The sequence below is a fragment of the Homalodisca vitripennis genome, chromosome 2 (assembly GCF_021130785.1).
Source record: "Homalodisca vitripennis isolate AUS2020 chromosome 2, UT_GWSS_2.1, whole genome shotgun sequence".
NCBI lineage: Eukaryota > Metazoa > Arthropoda > Insecta > Hemiptera > Cicadellidae > Homalodisca > Homalodisca vitripennis.
Genome location: NC_060208.1, coordinates 68,191,124 through 68,218,267, shown reverse-complemented (window position 1 = coordinate 68,218,267; position 27,144 = coordinate 68,191,124). Strand labels below are relative to the sequence as shown.

The 27,144-nt window shown below is 33.7% G+C and overlaps 1 protein-coding gene across 1 annotated transcript; it reads left to right on the top strand.

Annotated features, from left to right (window-relative positions):
* The first annotated feature begins 1,175 nt into the window (after positions 1-1,175).
* On the top strand, positions 1,176-26,937 carry LOC124354099 (epimerase family protein SDR39U1). The gene is made up of 6 exons (XM_046804305.1): positions 1,176-1,500; positions 5,129-5,235; positions 8,191-8,398; positions 10,702-10,848; positions 13,304-13,494; positions 26,585-26,937. Exons 1-6 carry the CDS (start codon positions 1,401-1,403, stop codon positions 26,822-26,824), a joined length of 993 nt encoding a protein of 330 aa, XP_046660261.1. The 5' UTR covers positions 1,176-1,400; the 3' UTR covers positions 26,825-26,937.
* The last annotated feature ends 207 nt before the right edge of the window (positions 26,938-27,144 follow it).

Here is a 27,144-nt window from a genome sequence, read left to right as displayed (position 1 = left end):
AAATAAATTAATAATTACACTACAAAATCTGTAATAAGAGTTATGTAATAGCTGTAATAAACTAAGGGTATTAAAAAAGATTAAAAAAGAAACTTTTGTGTGTGTGTGTGTGTGTGTGTGTGTGTGTGTGTGTGTAGTACACACACCACACCACTGCTACTGTCCGATGAGACGTTCTGAAAATTATTGATTGTTAGTTCTGAGCTATTATAATTTTGGAGGGAAGACCAGTCCAATTTGGGATGAAACGGAAGTGGCTGGATAGTTGATAAGTCAAGCCAGCGTTTCTACGCCAGGTGCAGGGTTGCAGTGTTGGTTGACTCATATCTCCTTTCTGTGGCATGTCCTTTGATATCTTATCGTATTTTCTTTTGAGAACTTTAGTATTTGAAACACTTTGTTAAGTATTCATATTTTAGTAACCTCAAATTATTACGATCAAATTTTAACTTATAGCAATAGCAATATATTTCTCTGTCTGTTTTATAGCTACGCCACTGAATGTAACGAGGTTACTTTGTTACATTAGACTTTCTTACGTCTTTTTGGGTCTTTCGATACTCCGTTGTATTGGTTTATTTGTATGTAGACAAGAGTAATTGCCTGCCATTAATTACGTTGTAAAATCAAGGTTTAATGAAATAAATTTAATTGCGCTGAGTCCTGCAGCATCCAGCTTTAAAAATGTAATATATATATATATATATATATATATATATATATATATATATATATATATATATATATATATGTTGTTGTACCAAATTACTGAAATGTGTTTAATTCAGAGTAGAAGCTAAAAACACAGTGGTACATTTTAAGAGGCTTGTCACATTGATTGCCTGCAATAATTAAATTGTGCTGCATCCTGCAACATCCAGCTTTGAAAATGTAATTTAAATATATGTATGCTGTACTAAACTACGGAAAGGGGTTTGAAAATACAGTGATACATTTTAATAGGTTTGCCAGGTGCTGAACTAAATTAAATTCAGTTGAGTATAGAGCGAGAACGCGCGGACTGCCCATTCCACTATTCTAATACACGGGCTATCTGTAGTTGGCAGGAGGGGCCCCTCCATCCCCACTCTTTCTCTCCGCCTCGGCTGATCACCCCATTAAATTCCAGGCGTGAGGAGCTCGTGTGCAATGAATAACCTATTTTTGTTTGCACAGCTGTGAAAAGAGAACAGATGATGTCGTCTGCAGAATGCAGATCTACTCTACTGGGGGCACAGGGGCTAATGTATTTGTATTGTATTGTTTGTTCGGTCCTAACCATATAATTTGTTTAGAAATAGAAACATTTTTTTAACTGTGAAATTTTGCCTTTTTAAAGAAAAAAATAATGAGTCGACGCTAATTAATCTTCGTTCTGTGTTTCATGTTGTTTTTTAAAAATGGCTAAGTTATTATCAATGGTTCATGTTGTTTCCTACAATTTGTGTGTCAACGGCGTTAGGACAATGGCCACAAATTCTCCTGGTCATGTTCTTTTAGGTAAGTAATATAAAACCCTTAATTATTTTCATTGAGTTCTTTCCAGGGGAATATTGTATTTAATTTCTTGACTGCTTTTATATTGTAGCAAGCCCACTCTTAAGAGCATGTGTTGGAGACCTTTTACTAATGCAATGAAGGAGTTCTATTGAAATATTACTTGATCTTTATTCATCAATAATCATTGTAATTAGATTGATTGCAGTAGGAAAATGTGATCCCCAAATGTCAGTAGGTACAGGTGGTTAGCCCATTTCCCATAATCCAATTTTTCTTTTTGGTTTTGCAGATATATTGATGTAAATTTTATCCTCCTACTCTCCTCCTTAGGGAAGGTGACACTTATTTTAACCGAAGTACTGGTGACGATCACTGAAGCGATGGTTTATCACTCTCAACAACTGGTGACCGTTGCTGCAGCAACAGTCAAACATCGCAATAAAAAAGCCTCTTTATAAAGTAATTATAATGCGTTTCTATGAAAATAATGGTAGAATGAGAGCAAATAAATAAATGTATCTATTAGTATGAACTTCAGTATTTTATGATCTTTGATACAAGTCGGAGAGAAGAAGAATATCGTATCATTTTCATTCTTGTTATTGTCTTGCTGTTGTTTACATATTAGTCAGTTTGTTTTTTTTATGTTTCTTGTTGCAAGTATATACTACTTGAAGGTATTATTTAGTCAAGTGGTATAAACATGTTTTGGAAAGTATTTATTTTTCATGGAAGTGATGTAGTGGAAAAAATAATTTGTGTTTTGTTTCTAAACAACCTAAGTTTTGTAATCAATGTAGGCCTAGAATAGAGGGTATGGAAAAACTATTATTGTTGTAATATAGTATATTACCAGGGTAATGTCAATTTTCATAAAAATGCTCTGTTGCAAGTTTAATCAACATAAAAATAAAAATGTATGAAATAAGTCCAGCAAACTATATGTTTTGTGACACTAGAGGAATGTATAAATCATTTTTATAGTTTGGAATTTTTATTTAGTGCAAATATCCTACTTTTGTAGCCGTCAAAAAATAAACAAAAAAAGTTTACTTATACAATGTATAAAATACAGACTTTTATGAAAAAATTATACAGGGGGGTGCAAAAGTAGGTATACAGTAATTAAATATGTTAAAGAATAAGTAGGTTTATTTCTACAAAAACTAAACTTTTACAATCTATTTTAAGAGCGTTAAGAAACAGAAATTAACTCTTAAAAGTGTTGTACTTCACCAATACACTTACTTCCTTTTGTGTTCAAATTGTTTGCTTTCACAGTCAACACACTGCTGTAACCTTGAAGTTACGCTTAAACACACTTTTCGGCAAAGTTCTTTATTTTCATCTATGTCTTGGCAAGCTTGGCGAATGAATTCAACCATCTGATTAAGATCACGAGGTTTTTTCGAAAAAACCTTGTCTTTGACAACTCCCCAAAAGAAAAAATCCATCGGTGTCAGATCGGGAGATCTTGCTGGCCATTCAACCGATCCTCTTCGACCGATCCACGAGTTAGGAAACTCCCGATTTAGTAGGTCACGCACGATTGTCGCATAGTGGGCAGGAGCTCCATCTTGTTGGAAGTAGAATTCCTCATTACCCTGCTGGATTTTGATTTGTGGTATAACGTCAGTCAGCATGTTCCTGTATGCATGTTGGTCTACAGTGTTATGAAAAATGACAGGTCCAATGACACCTTTACATGAAATGCTAGCCCAAACTGTTACTCCAGGTTGATTCAGCTGTTCTTCGAATGTCAAGTGTGGATTATCAAAACAGTAATAGACACAGTTGTGTCTATTGACTGCACCTGAAAGCTTAAAATTAGCCTCATCGCTCCAAACAATTTTTTGAATAATTCCCGCACCTTGAAGTTCCTCGTTTAACATTATCTCGCAAAACTGCAGTCGACGATCAGGGTCGTCCTCTATTAGCCCATGAATAAGTCTTGGAATGTACATTTTCAAACCTAACCGTTTCATTAGGCGTCCTAAAGATCTGCGTTCAATGCCCAGTTCAATTGATGCCCTTTTTCTTGACTTTTTTGGGCTTTGAACATAGGTCTGCGGGACAATCATATTTCGTTTTCAGGAGTAGTGACAGTGATTGGTCGTCCAGCCTTTGGACCATTGCAGATAGATCCTGTAAGGTTAAACTTATCTCTTAGTCTATAAATACTTAATCTGGTTGGTGGTGGTGTATCAAACTCTTCTCTCCATCTCTCTGCTACTAAGGACAAAGCTGATTTTGATAAAACTTGGTAGTCTCCTTTGTATACGCATTAATTACTGACAGTAAATAAGTGAACTTCGTAGGTTTATTCTAAATATATGTAAACAGCGTGTATAAGTATGCATGATAGCAAGTTTGATCAAAATGGATGGATTTAGGGATGATCTTATGGGATGCATCATAATGGAGAGTTATAGATGTTAAAATTTTTAATTAAATATATACAGCATATTTTAACTTAAGAACAACTAACTTTGATTTATTATGATCAGCACTACATCTTTACATTTCACAGGAACGCACAACATACGAATGCAGAATTAGTACAGTCATATACATTAACTTAGTTGTAGTTGTTTTACGTACATTTTCCGCTCCAAAACATGTTACAAAATGTTATATCAAAAGTTTGGAGATGTTGTACACTTTCTCACATCCCCGTAAATCCACCCATGTTACACTGCCTTACGATCATGCTCCCGCATTGCTTGCATTAAGGCAGTATTATTAAAAGTTTTATGTAATAACATTTGTCATACTAACTTCTATTTTCAGAATAAATATTACAATAAATCATTAGTATTGCCCAACATAAGTTATTGCTGTTGCAGATATTCTTGTTTTTTTATTTAAACCTTGTCCTTCTTAAAGCCATGTTGTCTGTCTGTTTGTCTGTGTAGATTCCAGAAAATCAAAACTTGCTACATAGATTTATCTTGCTTTATGGAAAGACTCTATTGCTATAGTTGACAACTAGTCAGTCACCTTCTTTGGTGACCAATCTTATATAAACAACGTATATAATATTGTACAAATGTGGCAATTTGCCATGGGTGCATGCTCTCACGTGTTAATGTACACACGCACACAAATTATTGCTCACAACTGGGGTAGTGTTTGAGTTTAGGAAGGAACTGCATGCCTCTTGAGGCCAGTCATTGACTAATCCAGTTCAAGGTCACGTGGAGGAATAGTTGACACTAAGTCACCTTCTTTCGTGATAAACCAAACTTATATAAACTATGGATATAATATTGTAGAAATGAGGCAATTTGCCTGGGTGCGTGTTCTCACGTGTTAATGTATATACATAACTATCATTCCTAGGTTCCAACTCCCTGTTTTTTCTTATGATTTTGACTTATCAAAAGTATTTGACATTTGTAATCAAAATTATATAGATACTATACTATGTATTAAAAATAACACAAATTGAAACAAATTAGCCTTTAGTCTGATTCTCTATGTTTGTTTGTAAATGAAACATTTTCAAAAGAAAATGGGAACATGAGAATGCCGTTTAGATTAAGGTTATTAACGTTATTTCTAGTAAGTACATGCCAGAATTTCTCCAACCCTTGAGGTTGTGAAATGTTAAAGTTTTCTGTTTTAGGTGGAGGAACTGGTTTTATAGGAAGTGCTTTTACGTACCTACTTAAATCAAAAGGATACGAAGTTACCATTATATCTCGAATGCCTGGACCACAAAGATTAACTTGGGCAAGTAATACTTAATGATACTGTTGGCTCTCGTGTTACTGTATACGATATAATTGGTTTGGAAATTCCTATAGTGATACAGTGGTTTAGACCAACCACTCAGTTTTTGGAAACTTATTTCAGTCTCAAACTATGTTGCTAATATAACATGTTATGTATGTATGGTTTTTCCTAATGAACATTGCAGAAAAGTTAAAGTCTTTACATTTATGGCTTCGTACATAGTCGATTTTATTCATTACAACAAAACAATGTGTAACCAGATGTTTTCTGAAAGAGCAATGTTATAAAAAAACTGTCAGAAAGCAAATTATTAAAGAAAAAAATACACTTTCTACTCACCATATATTCAACTACGTACATTACTTTTGCAGTAATCTGGGGAATATGTGTTTGATTACAACAAATGGAAATATGTAGGTAGACCAGATATCCTGTGCTAAATTTCTGAAAACCTAACAACTTTCTGTCACCCCTTAGAGTTAAAGCTGCTAATAAAAAGTATTTAACAAATTAATATATAACTACCCACACATTATGTGAAGCGAATAAAAAGAAGAACATAGTCACAAGAACTACTGCAAAGTAATAGCTTTTTGTTGAAATGAAGTGAATAAACAACTACTATCACTAGGTAGTTACTACTACAGGCTGTCCGGAACAGTTGGTAGTTTTTATGGTACTTGGTTATTATCCGGAGGCCATTATTTTTGGAAGAGTTTTTCTTACCATGTACCTAAAAAACTATATTATTAGAAAGAACAGACTTTATTTGACTTATAGTGAAAATTACATAACAATCTGTTGTTGTTTTCTGACACCGCTTCTTTTTAGGAGGCAGAAAAGAAAAACAGAGTACCATAATGACAAGTAGTTTTCACAGTAGGTCATAAAATGTCTGTTTTAATAATGTAGTTGTTTAAGACCCCCGGTAAGAAAAACAAAAGTAGTGGATAATAACTGTTCTTACTTCCTTTCCACCTTTTACACTGTAGTCAATTACTATACTTTTGAGGACTCCAGACTCTCTTCCTGAGCCTCATGATAAGAGAAATGTGTGTAATATTAGAAAATATAGTGACTGCATTTGTGTCTAAGTAGGTCTCATACACAAACACACTCTAGGTCAGGGGATTAGGATCCGGCTGCAATTCCATCCCGTAAATTACCAAGTGCACTTCTCCAATGAAACCCAGATTTTTGTTATTTGTAATGTTATCCTAAAGTGACTAGTATATTACAGCAAGACATTATAGCAAGAAAAAAGATATATCTGTGACTCAAATGTCATAGCTTATTGCTTACTCATGATCCAAGATGCTACTGAATAACTTAAGATGGAAAACACCAGGTCCCGGGCTGGCCCAAACCTTCTATGTTTGTGAGTCTGAAGGTGTGTGTGTGTGCGAGGAGACTACCTGGTTCTTCAGCCGCAGTTCTCAATTTGCTAATACTGTAAGGCTCAATTGTCTGATAAGACGCAACACCACCTTTTGATGATTTTGTCTAGTAATAAAGCTGGAGATCGTGATGGTGAACAGAACCCTGTTTATTTGTGTTTTTTTTTCTGGAACATTTCAATTTAAATATTTTAAGCAACATATGGGGAAAAAGTTTGTCTGAAACTTTTTTTAGAACATACAACTTTATAATCGAATTTCAGTACTTAGGAATTTCTACTTATTTATGACTTGTATAATTTTACAAACAAATTACAATAGTTTGAATTATACAAGATATACGAGTAGTTATGAAACTTCAGGTATTCTAAATTGAGTAACATATATACATACATATATATATATATATATATATATATATATATATATATATATATATAGGGTGTTCACAAAAGGTTGTTACAAACTTCTTTAGCATATAGCACTCAAGATTCCAAAGAAAAAGTGTCTTGTAATTATATGTCGAGAAATGTGTTGTTTAGCCGCTACCTGCCATTTTGTATTTCTTATAAAAAATTATTATCTCCAGATAACAAATTTGGCACACAGACTGAAATAAATATGAGGAAAATAAAAAAATAACAATGTTATTTGGTGTATACAAACAAAATCGCACCTGTGAAAATATTTTGTCATATAAAAAAAAAAGAGTGTAGTTTATAAAAAATATACAAGATAGCAAATATTTAAAAATTTTTATAACAATTCCAACATATTTTTTTTTAACACAATTCGTCAACGCATAAGCAAGAACGATCATTTTAGAGGTATGCTTGCACAAGCTGGGAGCAACAAACAATCAGCTGAAGATTTAGTCAGTTGAAAGGCATCAGCTGTTTTGCATCAGTTATAAAAAAATTGCATGATAACCATTTCTTTGCAATTTTTATAACAATTCCAACGTTACCTCTTTCAACGAATTCTGTCAACGCATAAGCGAGCATGACCACTTTAAAGGTACGCTTGCATAAGTAGGGAGCAACAAACATGTCACAGGTGAGAGGCATTAGCTCTCACAGACATTTACTCACTAGCTATGGATGAGTTGGACTAAGACGGTATGTATATTATGTAAACGTGCAGATGCCAGATGGAATGATTGTATGATTAGGTATTTTTGTAGGATCGGGTAAAATAACCTTGTGAGATATTATATGGGATCAAATGTTTTCTATCCGTTGAGTTAAATATGCTGGACAACTTAAGATGATGGTCCATATCTATAAATTTAAATATAAATAAAAAGACAAATATCTTATGGAGTGAATTTATCTTGTTTTGTATAGTTTAAAATATCATTCTTTTTCATACTAAAATTTTGTATACTTAAAATGTATCCAAAGATTTGTTTTGGTTTCATGATCCTTGATTTTGTTTTTACTATCCTTCAATGTCAAATACCTTTGCTACTTTTTAGTACAATATATATTTTTATTTTGATAACTCTCACAAGATTATCATTTTACTATTAGTTATAGAATTCCCATTTTTACAGTTCGATCTGCAAACGTCCGGGTTGCCACAAGGTGTAACAGCTGTTGTGAATCTGGCAGGTCAGAATGTGTTGGACCCTCTGCAACGTTGGACCCCAGGATTTAAACAGAATGTTTTTAACAGTAGAGTCAACACAACGCACAATCTCGCACAAGCCATCATCAAAGCTGAAGTGAAGCCTAAAGTCTTTGTTTGTATATCTGGTGTAGGTGAGTCCTAAGTGTTTGTTTCAATCACCATAATATTTGTTATTCTGCGCATATGCTTTGAAAAATTAGAGTATAAAATATAGTTGCATTTTTTTAGTTTGAAGGGTGTTTATAATTTTATGTTTTTAGAACTGTATAAAATACAGTATTGAATAAACTGATTTTCAATATGTAGAAGTGATTTGAGCATGAATAGCTTATATAACATACCTTGTGTAACAAAGTCAATCATCAAGCATTATACCTTTACTGGAGGACTAGCATGAGACCTCAACAATCCACCAAATATCTTGTACAAGCACAGAGGAAAAATTTATATTTCATGTGGCTGTCATCTTACATTATCAAATTGAAAATTCGTTATAATTTTAGAAGGTTAATTTATACAATGATAGTATGATGATTATGTGTTAGTTGATATGTTAATGTAATACTGTCTAAAACTCGGAACTTCATTTTGTAATCGTAAAGGTTAATTATTAATAAGCATATATTGAAAAAATGTGAACTTGGTTTGGGTGCAATAATTTAGAAATTATGTTTGTAAACTTATTTATGTGTATTGCTTTGACGTTATTGTGTAAGTCCCAAATCTTTATATGGTATTGATATAGAAAACTTACATGTTAAGTTGATTTTAAGAACAACAATTTGTATATGCTATAACAATCTAAAGCCATTGAGAATTACTAGGCTCAATTACTAGCCTACCTACCTAGTAATTGAGTTATGTCTAGTAATGGTAGGTGAATTTCACAGTTAGTATCCTCAGCACAGGTTTGTGATGGAAAGACGACTCTAACGACTGACGTCTCGCTACTGCCTTCTGAGACAGGCAAGTAGCGTCTAGAAAGGCTGACAGTGGCAGTACGGTATGGGGTTATGATGAACCGGAATGTACATGCCCTCAACCTTGACCTTGTTCCGCCTAATTGTTGTGATGCGTAAACTATGCACTGTAAATAGACCTTTTTTTAATGAAGTAGTTCTTATATATCCACATATAAGCAGGACTACCTAAATGTTATGTTTGAATAAGAAAAATCTGTTTTACTGTTTGTTTGTTTATTTATTATTTCTACATTATTTCACTTGTATATATCAAATAACCCGGCACATTTGATCATTCGGCATGCCTTAAGTCCTGACCGTGCCGGATTAACAGAAGTTTACTGCATAAAAATTGTATGACTTAATACAATTTAGAAAATACATATTTACACGTTTTATGTATATTTACGAAAATGGACAAATGCACTATTTTTAATTTCTAATATAATGAGAATATGTGAATAACCATAATATACATATTCATAAATAATGTACTCAAGGCCCTAAAACTTCTGTTATGAATTATTTTGATTATAAATCAACCAAAATAATACAGTCATGCAATATACTTGTATTTAAAATATTTACTTAATATGCAAGTATAGAAAACAAGTTTACCCTGAGTGTTACTGGATGACTTAAAACAAATTATTTAAAAAAAAATATGTTTTATAAACTGTTATTTAGCTACTAATTAATAACTAGCTGAAAGAAACTTCGAAATATACATTTAGAACAACAAAATAAAGTAAATCGATGTGCAATGACATCAGTCTCAGCTGCAAAGGCGGGCTAGCTGTGTGCTGATAACAAAAAACATTATTACTGAGAGGTTTGGTTCTTCCTCTTTGCAGACATGTGAGTTTTAACACAGTCAGATAATATTTACTTCTTCAAAATTAACGTAATAAAAGGCAATGTAAGCGCACTGGGTACCTGTCACTGTTACAGTTAATTTATCTTAAACCTTTTAAAAACTCAAAAACCTATTCGAGTTTGTAAAAGTTTCACATAGTGTAAAAAGGCGATGTCAAAGGATAATATATTGATTGCCCTAATATCAGAATATATTTTAATTGAAATTATACCAGCATAGCATATCATTCTGTATTTGAACTATACATAGGTTAGTATTAGTACATGAGTTTTAAGTAGCAATAATATTGTAAATGAACTCAAATTATTTTAAAGAAAAACACTAAATACAGGCAGAACATATGACATGGTATTCATGAAAAACCAACATAACTTTACACCTGGAAAAATATATTCTTTGTCTTTTTTTTCTAATATCAATGTTAATAGAGCTTTGGCAAAGTCTGATGACTAGATTGACAAGTTAGAGTAATAACTGCACACTGTTATAAAGATATTTTGATGTGAAACATCCAATACATGATATTGTGGAGCAACATCTGAGTAGAAAGGGGCTTCCATTTAAAACAAATTACCAACACTTCTTTCTCTTCCAGGTGTCTACAAGCCCAACTCTTCTATAGACTATGATGAGGATATCCCAATAGGAGCACCGTTTGACTTTTTGTCAGATCTCGTACACAAATGGGAGGAAGCATCACAGCTCCCAGGAACTAATGTCAGAAGAGTTACTGTTAGATCAGGTGGGGATCACTCTGTTTTAATGTTTGGTACAACATATTTGTGATAGTAAAGATACTATGAAGTCAGGTGTACACTGTCAAAAAAGTGATAAAACTCATTTGTATGAATCATCATCTCAATTCTCTGAGGACTTTTAAGCTATCCATTACCTCATTTGTTGCTTCATTGATTTTGTTTTAATAGAGTTTTTACAAGAACAGATATTCTTAGGCATTCTCAAGTCATTGTTCGAAAAAAAAACCCATTTTGTTCTGTTTGCCAGTCTCTATAAAGATGAAAATAACGACTATAGAATTCAATAATTTATGGAAAATAAATGAGGAATTTCCAATGCTAAAACACAATTTTAATGAACAACATGAGTTAACCTCTTTTTCTGAAACCTTACAATTAGCAAACATGTGAGTTTAACAAAGCAGGATTGTTTACATTGTCGTATTTGCCATGAACAAAATTTGTCAGTTGAAAACAGTTTGTGCAGTGGCACCTGTTGGTTGATACAGTATATGGATCTTTTCAAAATTTGATATTCAATAAATTTCAAATGAAAATAAACAGTATAGACTACCAATGGAAAGATTCTAAGCTTTTTGTAAGTATAAAAATTACCGACTGATATTATTTTGACTATGAAATACAACAGAACATTATAAACATTTTGTAATAGTCAATTGTGGCACCACTTCCCTATTAATGACTGACTATTTTTTTAAACATTTGGAAAATTCTAATGAGGTCATTACTTATTATAGACCTTGTGGTTGGCACCTTGGTCAATATATATCTTTGAAGAAGACATTGTCAATTCAGCATTTTTACATACAATTTATACTTTTCAATATGAATTTGAGCTTACAAATCAATTATTTGCTTTTGTATTTTATTTGTATGTCCTGAATGCTGAAGAGTATAACATTCAGATAATCATTCTTAGCAGCTGGTGGAAACTTGTCCATTTTGATATATTGAACTTTCGGTGCTACTGCGGTGTACCAGTTTATTTAGGTATATGTGTTGTCATTATGGAATTTGTTCTATGTGAATAAATTGATTGTAATAAGTATTTTACAACGTTTTACATGTTGTTATTATTCTTATGTAATTTAATTTGTTGTAAATTAATGCATAGTCAATGTCAAATTTATTTTTTATAATTCCCAAAATTAATTTTTTAGTGAGTCCACTTTAGTTTTTTTTGTTATGCTTTTAATAAATTTCATAAAATATAACATTTTAGATAATAGACAAATATATTTCATAGTTTCAACTCAATCCACAATAAATTCTTCAACATTTTATGCTGCCACTGCTGTGTTGTAAAATTGTTTACTTCTTTTATAATTTAATTGGTATATATATATATATATATATATATATATATATATATATATATTAACAAATATAATTACATATATAATTAACTAATTACATATATATATATATATAAGTATATTATATATATATATATATATATATATATATATATATAAATATATATGTGTGTATACATATATAATTTCTTTTTTGGTAGCAACATTTTCTACAAAGTATATAACTTAATGTCCTAAAATGTTTTATAAGCGCAATGGAATTTTAAATTATTTTTGAGCTTGTCATGTTTTTGTTGTAGTATAAAATTCAGTAAAACAATTTCTAGGTTTTGAAAAAATAAAAAATGTAATCAATCATACTTATTATATTTTTAATTGTTTATAAAAAAGTTAATGTTATTGTATTTTTATGCAATTTCTTTTACTGTTAACAGAGTAATTTTAAAAACAATAGAGCTGCAAATTCTTATAGTAAATTAAATATATAAAAATTTTCCAAAATATAGATTTTTTCTTATGAAGACTAATAAAATTAGTTTTTTGTATACCCTGGATCATAAAAAAAACTGTTTACTATTTTCACAGGCATCTGCTTTTGAATTTTATGAAACTTAAAAAGAACAAATGGTTACTAACCATCACAATCCGTTTTATTTATTTATTTCTATAAATTATTTTTTATCATAATCATATAATATAAGTAACCTTGATTACAACAGTATATAACACTTTGAGTTTGATACATGTAATCTATAAAAGAAGGTAATCTCTGCAAGAAGGCTAAAACCAGCCTGCTCTTTTGCAAGTTTTTGACTGAGGCTATAAGGTTAAGTTTATCATCTTAATGTAATTGTTTTTGTAAATGGAGCATAAAAATATGTTAAAAAGATTAATTTATCTATAATTTGTTCTGCTTGTTTTTCACTTATGTGATTGTATTCCTGAGCGATTGCATTATTTGTTACAGATTTTATTGAAGTAACAGGCATGAAAAACCTTTATTGTGGCATACTATAAATTTTTATCTTTGCAGAGTGTAAAAAAACAAAGCATTAATGCTGAAATATATAATTATAACAAACAAATGGGTTAAAATGTATGCCAATGACTGTGTTAACCGCAGGTGTAGTGCTGGGGAGGAGTGGAGGGATGATCAAACAGCTGTACCTCCCTTTCTTCCTAGGCATGGGGGGTCCAGTGGCCAGTGGTACCCAGTACATGCCATGGATCCACATCAGAGACATGTGCGACTTGTTGTTGTTTGCTGTGGAGAATGATCATGTCACTGGAGTACTAAATGGTGTGGCCCCACAGGTGGGTAATATGTCAGAGTGAAGTCTCTACTTTAATTGGTATGGGGAGAGGCTAGTGACAGGTACACGCCATAATACAAGACATGTAAAATCTGTTTTTATTTGTTGTAAATAACGATCACATCACTGGAGTAGTGAACTGTGTAGCTCCTCATGTTAGTTTCTATAAATGATGCCACTAGTATGGCAAGTCAGAGATAGTGAAGTCTCACTTTACGTCTGTATGGGAGGCCCAGTGGCTATCAGCACCTGGTACATGCCATGAGTCCTCATCTAAAAAGTGTAAAATCTATTTTTATGTTCTGTGGAGAAAAATAACTTGAAACAAAATAAATTAAGCCTGATTATTTTCCAAATGGTTTTAGTGTGTTATAAAACTTATAATTGAAACACTTATATCACTCCTAATTTGAAACTAAGGATAATCAAATTAGAAACGAGAAAATCATTACTTTACAGGGGAAATATTTAACTTTGTTTACTGCTATATGGTTAATATTTCTATTAAAACGGCAAAATGTCTTACTATCTTGAAATTAGTGAGTCAAAAGGAAAGAAACAACTTATGGTAGTAGATAACCATAGAGATCTCTAGCTCAATACACATTCAAGTGTGTACGTTTTACAACTGAACACAACCAGAAAACAGCAGAAAGAAGGCACAAGTTGTATGTGTGTTTGAATAATGTACTAATATCTGAATCAGCTTTTCTGTCATTAATCCCTTGAGGAAGCAATTAACTTAGCCTCTCTAGGACTGAATTTATTGTGGCAAAATGTGTATACTAAAATATTAATAGAATTAGTTTGGTTACAGATAAATTAGTCATTATTTCAGGACTTTTTAGTCTATTTGGTTGCTCTACAATAGTGTTTGTTGCTTTCTCCAAATAATTTTGTATTTAACTTTTTTAGTTTATATTTACAAATTTGTTTAGTAAGAAAAAAAATCAAAAGTAACTGTCAATATTTTATTACTTTTTTTATCTGTTTCAATAATTTTTTTTATTCAAAACAGCACAATGTTTTTTACATGAAGAACCAGTTTTTATTGGATTACTTAATTACAAAGCATAATAACAAAACAATCAAAATTCACTTACATTTTGTTCACTGTATGATAAACTCATGAATTTGTTGTCTGGGAGATGAGATAAAACTGTTTAATATATTCAATATTTATTATTAAAATGATAACTAAACTAAACTATTTACATTACATACAATGATTATTCATTTACTTTATTGAATTAACTTTTTTGTCAGTCTTTGAGTATCTTTGATATCTCAATATGACTGTCCAAGTACAGTACGCGCACTGAAGGTTCGGCCCTGTCGTTGCCCTACTAACAAAATAAAAACATTGACTCTCCAATGATCCGTCACGGACGGCAATGTTTAATTCTTGCTCGACAATCAACTTATGGTTAGACCAACTTCCTATACAAATAAAATTCTGAAACTTCGCAGATCTATTTTCCTGTTTATGCCAATGCTAATGGATGTATTAAGTTTCAATGTCTTATTACTTTTCTTCAATCAAATATATTTTTAAATTAACTGTGCCAAAATTGTGATACAAAAAAGTTTGTATGTGAGGATTTTTTTATTATTTGGTCAGGAAACTTTCACAAGCGGGAAAGTTTTTCCGAATGAACTGAAGTTAATTTCAGATTTAACTTTTTTCAGATACATAGTTTAGGTTAGCCGTAACTTAGTCTGAAGTGGAATGTATCACCGACACCACTGCCCTACAGTTTATGGCCAACTCACGTAAATGCAACACAGCAATACTATTTGAAAGTTTAACATTGAATCACTTTGTAATAGTTTATTTCTGAAAAAAAAAAACACTTTAGGCCACAGTGGTGATCTATGATAAACTAAAAGTTTAAAATTTTAATGAAATTATGTTGAAGTGTTTTGGGGTGTTTTGTTTATAAACTAATTTTATGACAGATGAATGAATATGAAACATTGTTGTGTAAAGAATCCTGTTTATGAAAAACTTAATTATTAATTATGTGGCATGACAATAAATTATTTTTTTAGCATTTCTACGAATACACTATACATAGAGGCATTGGTTATATATGGATTAAACCGTATTACATTGTAGCAGTCAATTCAAAATTCGAATACTACCTTAGCAATACATTGTATATTAATTGACTTTCTGACAGATAAGAAATAAAATGTCATAAATCTATTAGTGATTAAAAATCGTAAAAGTACTAAACGTCTAACAATACAAATTAAGAATTTAAATTCTCAACGCATAAATGTAGAATCCGTTATTTTAAAATCGGTGTGGTGAACAGTATTTTCCCTAGATTTTACTTTGTTTACAAAGCTGATCTTACCTATAATAGAGTTGCCAATGGCGAGTTATTTCCATCCTCACCACCCGTTTCCGATTCTTCGCTGGCATCAATTCAATTCAATTCAATTCAAAAAAGATTTATTTCCAAAAATTTACAAAATAAACTTTACAAACATTCAAGGAAATTGACACCCACATAGGCTGAAGCCTGTGCGTGGGTGCGAGCCGTTAATGTAACATAATATAATATACAATATTGAGGAGGTTCAAATTAAAAATGTCATTTTTTGGTCTGGTACATTATGACGAGTATGGAGTATTTTCATTGGTAATAATTGGGTGAGAGGAATCCAAAATTTAATAAAATTAAAATAAAAAAAAGGAAAGTCTGTAATATAAAATAAACAAAAAAATGCATGTTGTGGTTATGGACATAATTCTGCTCTAACGAGAGAGCCAGCCCGACGAGAAACGCGTTCCAGTACGACCGACGCACCACATCCGCGAACCGGGCCACCGCCAGCGACCACCGCCCCGGCTCAACGACGACTGCTGTTCATCAACACCAGCGGTCTGTGATTTGGCAAACCGTCCAGCAGCCACCGCCGGGCCCAACAACAGCCACCCGCGAAGGCCCAACCAACAGACAAGGCGCGCCAACCGCCGGAGGATGTGATTAACTGTAAGACAACGGATAGTGGACTGTTTGTCAAGGTCAGTGAAGAGGTCAAGGTAGGCTTATCTGTATCCCGAGACTATGACGCTTTCGGCCGCGTCTTTGCCAATACTAAGTATCCAACCATGCACTCTCTTTTTATAAGAGCTTACAGAACATCCTCCAGAGTTTCTCAAATAGCTCGGAATATTCCTATATAATATATGCGCAATATAAAATGGACTTGTTGTTGAAAAAGACCTGTTTAGCTGCAGTGGCTGTATTCCTATCGATTCTGCGGTTCGTGTAGAGTATGTATGGGATACATTGTTAAATATTAATCTCGGTTGTTTGAATATGTAGAGTAAGATGGTTTTTACATAAAGCTGTCTTATACTGAGAACTTCAAAAATATTAAATAGATCATGTGTCGGAAACCTAGTACCAACTCCAATCGCGGCCTTTAAAATTGATTTTTGGACTATATATAATGGTTCCAAAATTGTTCTAAGCGCTCCACCCCAAGCAACAATACCCCCCAAAAACAAAGACTGACAGTACGCAAAATAGACAAGTTTTATTTCAGAAAATGTTAATATTCCGTGTAATTGTTTGAATCCAAATATGTATTTCCGAATTTTGTTTTTTAAATATTCAACATGGGCAGTCCACTTCATTCTCGTATCAAATATTACACCTAGATACTTGTATTTCTCCACTTTTTCAATCTGTTCGCATTTGCAAGTTGTATTAATGCAGCTGCCGCAAGTGTGCAGAGTAAGAGAATTAAAATGTGGGTCTGATCTCTGTGTTAGTGAGATTGGCATGAATTTCGTTTTTGAAACATTCAGAGATAAAATATTTTGATCAAACCACTTTTTAAGAACAGACAAATCATGTAACGCATTGTTATAGACATCGTCCCAGTTTTTACCCCGACATAAAACCACAGTGTCGTCGGCAAATAAAAAACACTGGCCGGATATATTTAACTTGACAACATTGTTTATATAAACAAGAAAGAGAATTGGTCCAAGGGTACTTCCCTGAATAACACCGTAATCAATGGCCCTCTCCCCACTGTCTACCCCACAAACCGTGACAAACTGTTTGCGATCAGAGAGGAAACTTCGGAACCAAGATAGGGATAGCCCTCGACAACCTATGGATTCCAGTTTGTGTAATAGTTTACTTCTGTCTACGGAATCAAACGCTTTTGCAAGGTCCAGGAAGACTAACAAACAACGATCATTGCAAGTGATAGCATCATTAATGTTTTTTGATAAAGCAAACAAAGCGTCTGAAATGTTTTTTTCCTTTCTAAATCCATACTGGAAATCGTTAAGAATAGATTTTCGATTCAAATACTGAACAAACTGTCCTTTTACAACTTTTTCAATTACTTTAGAAAAAACACAGCAATGAAATTGGACGAAAATTATTTTTGCACGTGACATCATTAGACTTATGAAGAGGAATGACTTTAGCTGTTTTAAATTCGTTTGGAAAAATTCCTGATGTAATGCTTAAGTTAACAATGTGCAATAGTGGTTTTACAAAAATATGTACATTTTCCTTTAACAGAGAAGCAGACACGCCATCATGGCCCGGGGTAGAGCCACCTCGTAGACTGTTCACAGTATTCAGTATGTCAGTTTCAGTAACCGTATGCATTACAAAGTCAGTGTCAGTAGTAAAGTCGCTGTCGTTCACTAATGGAGTCCCACTGTCGTCAATGGCTGAGGCCAGCTGCGATCCAACCTCGGAGAAAAACGCGTTAAACTCGTCGGCCACTCCCTTCACTTTATTTAGGTTCAACTCTCCCTCAAAGTTTTTCAAATATTTTGTGATAGGGAAGGAATCTTTCTTTGTTCGTCTGCCAGCAATTTCGTTGACTGTTTCCCAAAAAACTCTAGGATTGTTTGACGATGAGTTAATTTTCTCTCTGTAGTACCGTTTCCTTGCACTTTTTATTAGATGATTTAAATTATTGCGATAATTTGAAAAATAGCGTTTCAAATCAGTATTAAAGGGCTGTTTTTTGATTTGTTTACTCAATTTGTCGCGTTTTCTTATTGACGTGATGAGGCCTTCCGTTATCCAGGGTTTAATTTTTTTCTTTTTGGATGAACATTTGTTTGGAGATTTTTTAGAATTTTCAACGATAGAAGAAACAATTTCCCGAAAACACCGAGAACTCTCTAACACATCGTTCGTCCCAGTCACAGAATCCCATTTCTGTTCGCGGAGGAGAGCGGTAAATTTGTTCTTATCTACGAACCCACGACTAACTGTAGGATCGCAGCGAGCCTCAACCCCATCTTCCACCACCTGTATAGTTAGTAAAGTACTTGAGTGGTCAGTGATATCAGTGCGCCAAACCCCGGCCCTTACCTTATCAAAGTCGTTATGGTCCACAAACACGTGATCAATACAAGTCCGGCTATCGTCAGTCACTCTGGTCGGCAAGTTTATACAGTTTACAAACCCATGTCCGCACAAAGTATTCAAGTATCGGTCTACATGCAAGTTGTTTTGTAATATGTCTATATTAATATCTCCAAGAAAAATGTATGTTTTATCTTTCGTTTTTCTTTCGTAAAATCTGTCCAGTTCTTCAATGAATATGTCTTTGTTACTGTCATGTGTCCTGTATACCGCCAGTAAGCTAAATATAGTTTTGTGAAAAGTAAAGTCAACAGTCAATCCAAAAACGTCACCAATCACCACCTCCGTTACAGTAGCTGATAGTCCCTTTTTCACGTATATAAGTGTCCCATCGTTCCTGTTTAGTTTCTGTATCGTGCGTGCAACATCGTAACCGTCTAAATCAAAGCAAAAAGCGTCCTCGCCCAGCCAGGTCTCCGTCAAAATGATTATGTCAAACTGAAAGTTGAGTGCCTCGAGTGACACTAATAAATTATTGAAATTTTAAAAATAACTCCTTATATTTAAATGAAGGAGTTTCAATCTATTGATATCTTCAAAAAGTACATGATTACAGACATCACGTGATTCTTCAAACTCCTCGCACCCAACCCCATCATAAACATTTGCATCACCTTCATTTACTACCATTAATAGTAAGTTACTTAATCAAAATAGTACAAAGATAAATAATATTACAATTGAAATGAAATGGAAAACTATAACTATTTCCTCCGATCAAACACCAGGCTATTTACGTCCTACCCAAAACAATAACTCTGTGGTAAAAAGATCTATCTTTATCAATGAATTAACATAATGACGTCATGTTAACATAGTTACAAGGAATAAATACATTTAAAAAAACTGTTTAATTTTAAGCCCATCGTGCAGAAAAAAATGGTTATAATGTGTGAGTGAAAACATATCCAACTATCAATAAAATATTGAATATGCAGCTTCGAGTAAAATACATTCATGGTGTTTGATCAATGAAAATCAACTACAACTATTTAGCATGATAATTTTAGTGTTATACATATCAATTATAATTAATGAAAAATAAGTTAAATGTTGGTAAACCAAAGTTATTTTTGGAATGTTAGATCATGAATTAGCTGTGCTGTTATTATTTCGGAAACATTGATTTGAAATACCTATATATTGAAGTCTTGTAACTATAGGACAATAAATATAAGCTTGTAATTGTTAAAAAAAGAAAAAAGAAAAACAGCTGCAAATCATACACAACAACTTAAAAATGTTCTGATACTTTTTATTCAAGCTAAACAAAACCAAAAATTTTAAAATAAAAAAAAATCTTATCTTGGGGTTTTTAAACTTGTTTAAAATGAAAATATATCAAATGTTTATCACTAGGCGTACTGCACCAGTTTGGTTACTTGAAACAGTATTCACTTAGACAGTTGGAAAAAAACATTATTTGCATTGCTTTAATAATCATTCAACTATTCACTATAACTTAACATATTAATTTCGAAATTTACATCCTCAGATAAAAAAAAAGAATAACAAAATTCAGTTTTACATTACTTTAGGCCTACTTATAATTTGCTACTCAGAGCATCGGGACGATTTAAATAGTACTCAGCGCCCATACGAATAAAAATATTGGAGCCTAGGATATATGACTTAATATAAATCTAATTTATTGGATATCTGTTCACTGTTGCTGCCGTCAGATGTGTCATTCAAACTAATAATAAATCTCTCTGTTGTGTCATCAATTAAATGTTCCTTTTCATAATATTCATCTTCAAATTTTACAACTTTCTTACACACCTTTCCCCAGTCTTATTTTGTTATTGAGTCTATCTTCTCTTTGCATAACGCTATGGTATTTTTAATGTTATTTACAACATTTTTTTGACCTACATAATTATTTATTATTCCCCAAATATTCTCAATCTGGATGGTACGGAGGAAGGCGAAGAACGCTGTGTCCGTGGTTTTCTAACAAATCGTCAAATGCAAATCTTTTAAATACATCCTTATGTTGTTTTACTAAACTGTACGATTCGGACTTAAGTGACATTGTATCAAACTGCAGTCCATGATCTTGTAACCACTTGATCATTTCTGCTTTTTTGGAACCTGAATTGGGTGCTTTATTAACTTGGACGTTATGATAGGCGGTATTATCACTAATTATTAGAGAGTTAACTGGTAAGTTTGGAATGAGCTGAGTTCTTGTCCATGTCATAAGTTCGCATGGTTCATCTGATCATGATAATCTCCTTCGCTCGTTCCCGCTTTCCAAATTAAGCAAGCTCCAGGAATAAACCCCATTTCACCCTCTGCGTGCAGTATTATGGCCCTCTCGCCTTTACTTATTTTTTTTTAAAAACCTTGAAGACTGGCGTCACTCCATCCCTTTTCAGTCACATGAGATGATAATATATACGATTCATCAATGTAAACAATAGGAGAGTTCTCTGCTCGCGCTTGTTTTATACTTTGTAAATAGTTTATACGTTTCATTCTTATGTCACTAGCTTCAATCAAAATTTGCCTTTAATTTTCAATTTTTTTCCACCAAAATCCTAATGATGCTAATATTTTTCTGAGGCTAGTTAAACCCCCTTCATAGTTATTTTTTTCATTCAGCTTGTTTTTTAACAATTGAAGAGTTGGCAGGCAACTATCAGTTTTATAAAATTCATGGACGGTTCTTCGAACAACACATTTATCAAAGTCGTCTAGTTCTACTATTTTCTTTTTTCTTTTGTATTTTTTAGGGGTAGTGAACGAACACTCCCCTTCAGTGGAAGAATCCATAAATTTTTTTCACGGCGAATCTCCTTAATCAGTGTCTTTCAAACACCACAAGCCGCGGCAGTTCTTTCTAAACATTTATTTATAGGGATTCGTTCATCATTAGATAGTTTTGACTCATTTGCCATGAACTCACTAACCCTCCATATAATTTCTCGAGCCTGGCTTCTCGTAGTTTTTCCTCGAGCCACTTTGGAAACGTATCGGGTCATTATACCGACTGAGATGATGAATCAAAACAAAACTACTAAAACTTGTAATATAACCTTAATAGCAAGGATAATATTAAATAATTTGTAACGCCCTACAACTACCAAAATTCTCTAACCTCACTACTAACTAAACTAATGAATTGTGTATAACGCACTTAAACCACTTGTCCACTTCTAACAACAGTGAATACTCGACTGTGAGGGAGAACAGGGACAATAAATATTCAAACTGCAGTGGGCCAAACATTGGCGGATGTCTGCAGAACAGTTGTTATATCGGGCAATCCACCCGTCCCCCGCCATAGTTCGCTCGGTTGACTCGGAGCCGAACCTTCAGCGCGCGTACTGTAGACAATAGACAATAGACAACTCTTTATTCACATATTCATCAAGAACAGTAATGCGTCAAAAATACATAGGTTATAGTTGGTTATTTAAAAATTCTGCCTCTGAGTAGAAGGGTTGTTCCAGGAGCCAGGTCGTCAGCTGAAACTTGAAACGTTTTGGTTGTTCTCTCTTGAGGTGTTCTGGCAGATTGTTGAAGTATAAGGCACCTTTATAGCTGGGTTTTTGTTCAAACAGTCTCAGATGATGTTGCGGGATTGTGAAATCGGTTGCATGTCTGGTGTCGTACTGGTGTTGATCCCTGTGTCTAGGTTGTGCTGTTGTGAAGGTGTGAAGGATTACTTCTCGGATGTAAAGTGAGATGGCTGTAAGAATTCTCAGTTCCTTGAAAGACTCTCGACAACTGTCCCTGTAGTTTAGGTTAGCCAGGCATCTAATTGCTCTTTTTTGTTTAATGAGTACTTTGTCTAGGTTGTTTTTAGAAGCTCCTCCCCAGGTTGCAATGCCATACCTAAGGTGGGACTCAAACAGAGCAAAGTAGGCCACTCTGGCTGCCTCTGAGCTGCACACTTGCTTGGTTCTGCGTATGACGTAGATCCCAGAGCATAGTTTCTTGCAGAGCTGGTCTATATGAGGTTTCCATGACAGCTTAGAATCAATTATGATGCCCAGATATTTCGTGGTGTTTTCAGTTACAAGTCCAGGTAGCGATACAGCAGTGTCAGTTTGTTTGGTGGTGAAAGTCATCTGTACTGTTTTGTTTTCATTCAGGGCCAGATTGTTGGAGGAGCAGTATTGCTTAGTCCTGTGGAATTGTGTACTGGCCCTTTCATTTAGTAATTCTGGTGTCTTATCGGCAAACGTTAGGACTGTGTCATCGGCATACATGACGGTATGTCCATCTTCACCAATCCAACTAGGGAAGTCGTTCGTGAGAAGGAGGAAGAGGACTGGTCCCAGTACAGAGCCCTGCGGTACACCCCTTTGTATGTTAACAGCTCTGGATTGGGCCTTATATCTTGTGCTGTTTTTTGTATAGGCTATTTCCACTATCTGTTTCCTATCACTAAGGTAGCTGTTAAACCATTTTGCTGCTTCCTCTCCCACACCCAAGTTCCTCAGTTTGAGCAGAAGGAGGTCATGGTTCAGGCAGTCAAAAGCCTTGCTGAAGTCAAGGAACAGGCTTGTAGAAGTGCAGCCATCTTCTAGTTGGTTTAAGATGTGCTCAGTCAGTTGAATTACAGCTGTAGTTGTAGATCTGCCTTTGAGGAACCCGTGCTGCTGTTCAGTGAGGAGTCCGTGCTGATCTAGGTGATGCAGCAGTTTGTTTAACACAATCTTTTCAACGATTTTAGAGAATGTTGAGGTTAGAGAGATTGGTCTGTAGCTATTTCTTTCCGTAGTTGGTCCGCTCTTGTATTTTGGATAGACCTTGGCAATCTTTAGCTTATCTGGAAATATACCCTGTGAAAGTGATTTATTTTTTAAGTCTGTTAAAGGTACTAATATTTCAAATTTGATGATTTTTAACATTTTGGCTGAAACCTCATCAATTCCAGCTGAGTCTTTTTGTTTCAAAGAGTCAATGGATGCTTGGACTTCTTCTCGAGTGATTGGTCCAAAGTTAAGAATATGATGTGTTGTTGGTGGAGAAACTGGTAGGGTATTCATTATCGTGTTACAACTGTTCTGTAGTGTTCTTTCAGCTATTGTTGAGAAGAATTCATTGAAACAGTTTGAGACTTTTCTTGGGTCATCTATCATTCTGTTGTTAATTTGAAGGATGAACTGGTTTTTGGTGGTGGGACTGGCTCTTCTTTCACAATTTATAGTATACCATAAAGCTTTTGACTTGTTTTCTGAGCTATTGATGTGGGCGGTAGCGTTTTCTCTTCGGAGTTTTTTTAGATGTTGATCGTACTCTTTCTTCTTAGCCACTGTTCTAGTTTTGTCCTCATCTAATCCGGTTGTTTGCTGTTTATCAAGGGCTTTTACATACTTGTTCTTGAGCCTGGTACATTCTTGATCCCAGCACTGTGTTCTTTTATGTTTAACTCTTGATGTCTTCAATGGGCAGGCATAATTTAGGGCAGATTGGATTATGCTGTTGAATTTATTGTATGCTTCATTTACATCATGAGTTATTATTACACTTTCCCAGCTTTGGGCTTGTAGTTGTGCTTTAAGGAGCTCTATTGCATTTTTATTGTAGATTAGTTTTTTTTCTTTAATTTTGTCTGTTGTTAGTTTTTTAGTGTGTACCTTTGCTAGTTGCGCTGTGTGGTCTGAGAGTCCTGTTGCTATGACCGAAGTCTGTATTTGTTGAAGATTAATATTTGTACATATCCAGTCTATTGATTTTGCTGTGTTCTGGGTGATTCTTGTAGGTGGCAAATTAATTCTGGTGATGTTAAAAGGAGTTAGGAATTCTTCTATTTTTGCTTTATCTGTGCCGTCAGTTAGAGTATCTACATTGATGTCCCCCATTATCAATACCTGTCTATCAGCAGCAAGCACTCTTTCTAGTTGTTCTGTAAGAATGTCTATGGCTTGGTCGAGGTTTGCACTTGGAGGTCTGTATACACCTAGCACCAGCAGAGGTTGTTTGCTGACTTTGACTTCAAAGAGTGCTGTTTCACAGGTCAGTTCTGTTTCCTCATTACTTGTGCGTATGAGTGAGACATTCTTTTCCAGACCATTTTTTACATATCCTACCACCCCTCCCTTAACATGGGTTTTCCTAGAGAAACCCCCAATCAGTGAGTAGCCTTCTATGCATGTGTTTTGGAGATTTTCATGAGAAAGGCCATGTTCCGTTATTACAATGAAGTCGGGGTTCTCATCTTGTAGAAAGTGTGCTAGCCTATCAGTTTTGTTGGATAGCCAGTTTATATTTTGATGTAAAATTTTCAGTTGGTTGTTAAAAGTTCGTTTTTCTAGTTTATTGTGATTAGGTATGGCCGAGAAGGATCTGTTAGTATTGTTGATAACTGTCTGGTGAAATATTGCTTGTGGCTTCAGTTGCACGTTCTTGTTGAAAAAGTATCTGGTGTGATAGGCCTCCTTTTTCCGAGTTTTGCTTTTGATGCCCGACTCTAAAAAAGCGGGGCTTGAGTTGGGGTTTCTTGCATCCTGTTTTTTTTTTCAGGGTATGCTCACTTGGGAAATTAGCAGTTGGGGTTTGCAGGGGCGGCAAAAGAGGACTATTAAAATCATTGGCTGCATCCATGTACGTGTCACACATATCTGTTTGCAGAAATTCTTCATATGTCTCATTGTCTTTTTACACTTACTGGAGGGTGTTTACTTGTCCTGAAAATGTCATACTGCTTGCTGGAGACTGGAATTTCATTTTGGGTAACAGTTTTTAAATGTTGTTCTGTACATGTCTTCACTTTTTGTTCCTGAGCTTTTTTTTTATGACTGTATCTGTCTGCTTCTGAATTACGCAAATTGTCTTGTTCCATGAGGTAGTGGAAGGACTAAAAACTCATTCAACAGCTATAAACAGTTAAACACTAATCATTGAGAACATGATACATAAATTGTAACCAGAACATTGAAGTGACGAAAATTGAGAATGTGGCAAAATGTAAAAAATAACAAAACAAGCTATTAATTGTGGTTTTGTTGTGCAAACATAATGAATCGAAACGGAATAATTGCTCATAAGGGTGCATGAGAGCACAAAACTGCGATATAGTGGAAAATCAAAGAAATACATGATTGTTAGTGTCTAGAAAGAGCAAGAGTCCCCCTAGAGCATGATTATTCAGTCCTGCTCAGCCACAACGAATGACGCTCCCCCAATGCTTGATTGGTTGTTTGTTTGTGTCGGGTTAATATGTATCAGGCCCGACACAGCAAGCCTACAACTTATTTGTCCATTTCCCTGCACAAAATTTGTTCAATTAAATTCCAATAAACTACATTAAAATAAACATATTTGTAGTACTTACAATTTCGTATCTTCAGTAGAAGGAACTAAGGTATAGAAGCAATACAGATGTTCTAATTTGTTAGACCCAGAGAGTTTCTTTTTTTTAATACTTTACCATTTATCCCAAATAATGATGGTTTTACTTAAAAATTAAATCAAATGAAATGGAAAATCCCTTTTTAAAGAGACGGAGTTAAGGTTGTTTTTTAGCACTGTATCTTAATCATTTATTAAAAATAAATTATTTTAAAAGTGCTACAATGACTTTGTTTAACTTTAATTTATAGACCATTAAGTATCTGATATCTAACAGTGATGAAATACAATGTCTGATATGTTATCTTAAAGTTTGTGTTATATTTTGAAGTATAAATTATTGATTATGTTTTAAAGGTAATAACCAACCAGGAGTTCACCACAGCATTTGCCAAAGCAATGATGAGACCAGCATTTATCCCTCTACCGGAGTTTGTGGTAAACACAATGTTTGGTGAAGAACGAGCAAAAATCATGACACAGGGACAGAAAGTGATTCCTAAAAGAGTTTTGGAGTACAAATTCCCTTACAAGTATCCAGATATAATCAGTGCAACTAGACAAGTCTCAACGTTATTTTACAAAACGCCATTTTAATAAATCTCTTAGTTAAGTGTAAATTAGTTGAAAAGTGATATTTTTTAGAGATCTATTGTATATATTGTAAGCTAGTATTGATTTGGAAAGTTGCATAAATGTTTGTTTATATATAAAGTGATTTTATTTACCGACACTACTACTATGTGGTTTATGTTTTCAACACATTTGAAACATGAATAAAACATATTTTTAGAACAGCCCCATCACATACTTGTGACAGATGTTTTGAGACTAAAAATAAACACTACTTTCACATGACACTTGGAAAATGTAGGACACAGTCATTCAACACACAAGTGACATTTCATACAGCACTA

Excerpts from the sequence above, each read along its gene's own strand:
- LOC124354099 (XM_046804305.1), top strand. The coding sequence starts at position 1,401 with ATGGCTAAGTTATTATCAATGGTTCATGTTGTTTCCTACAATTTGTGT. Across the intron at positions 1,501-5,128 it reads TCCTGGTCATGTTCTTTTAG|GTGGAGGAACTGGTTTTATA; the intron begins GTAAGTAATATA and ends TTTCTGTTTTAG. Across the intron at positions 8,399-10,701 it reads TGTTTGTATATCTGGTGTAG|GTGTCTACAAGCCCAACTCT; the intron begins GTGAGTCCTAAG and ends TTTCTCTTCCAG.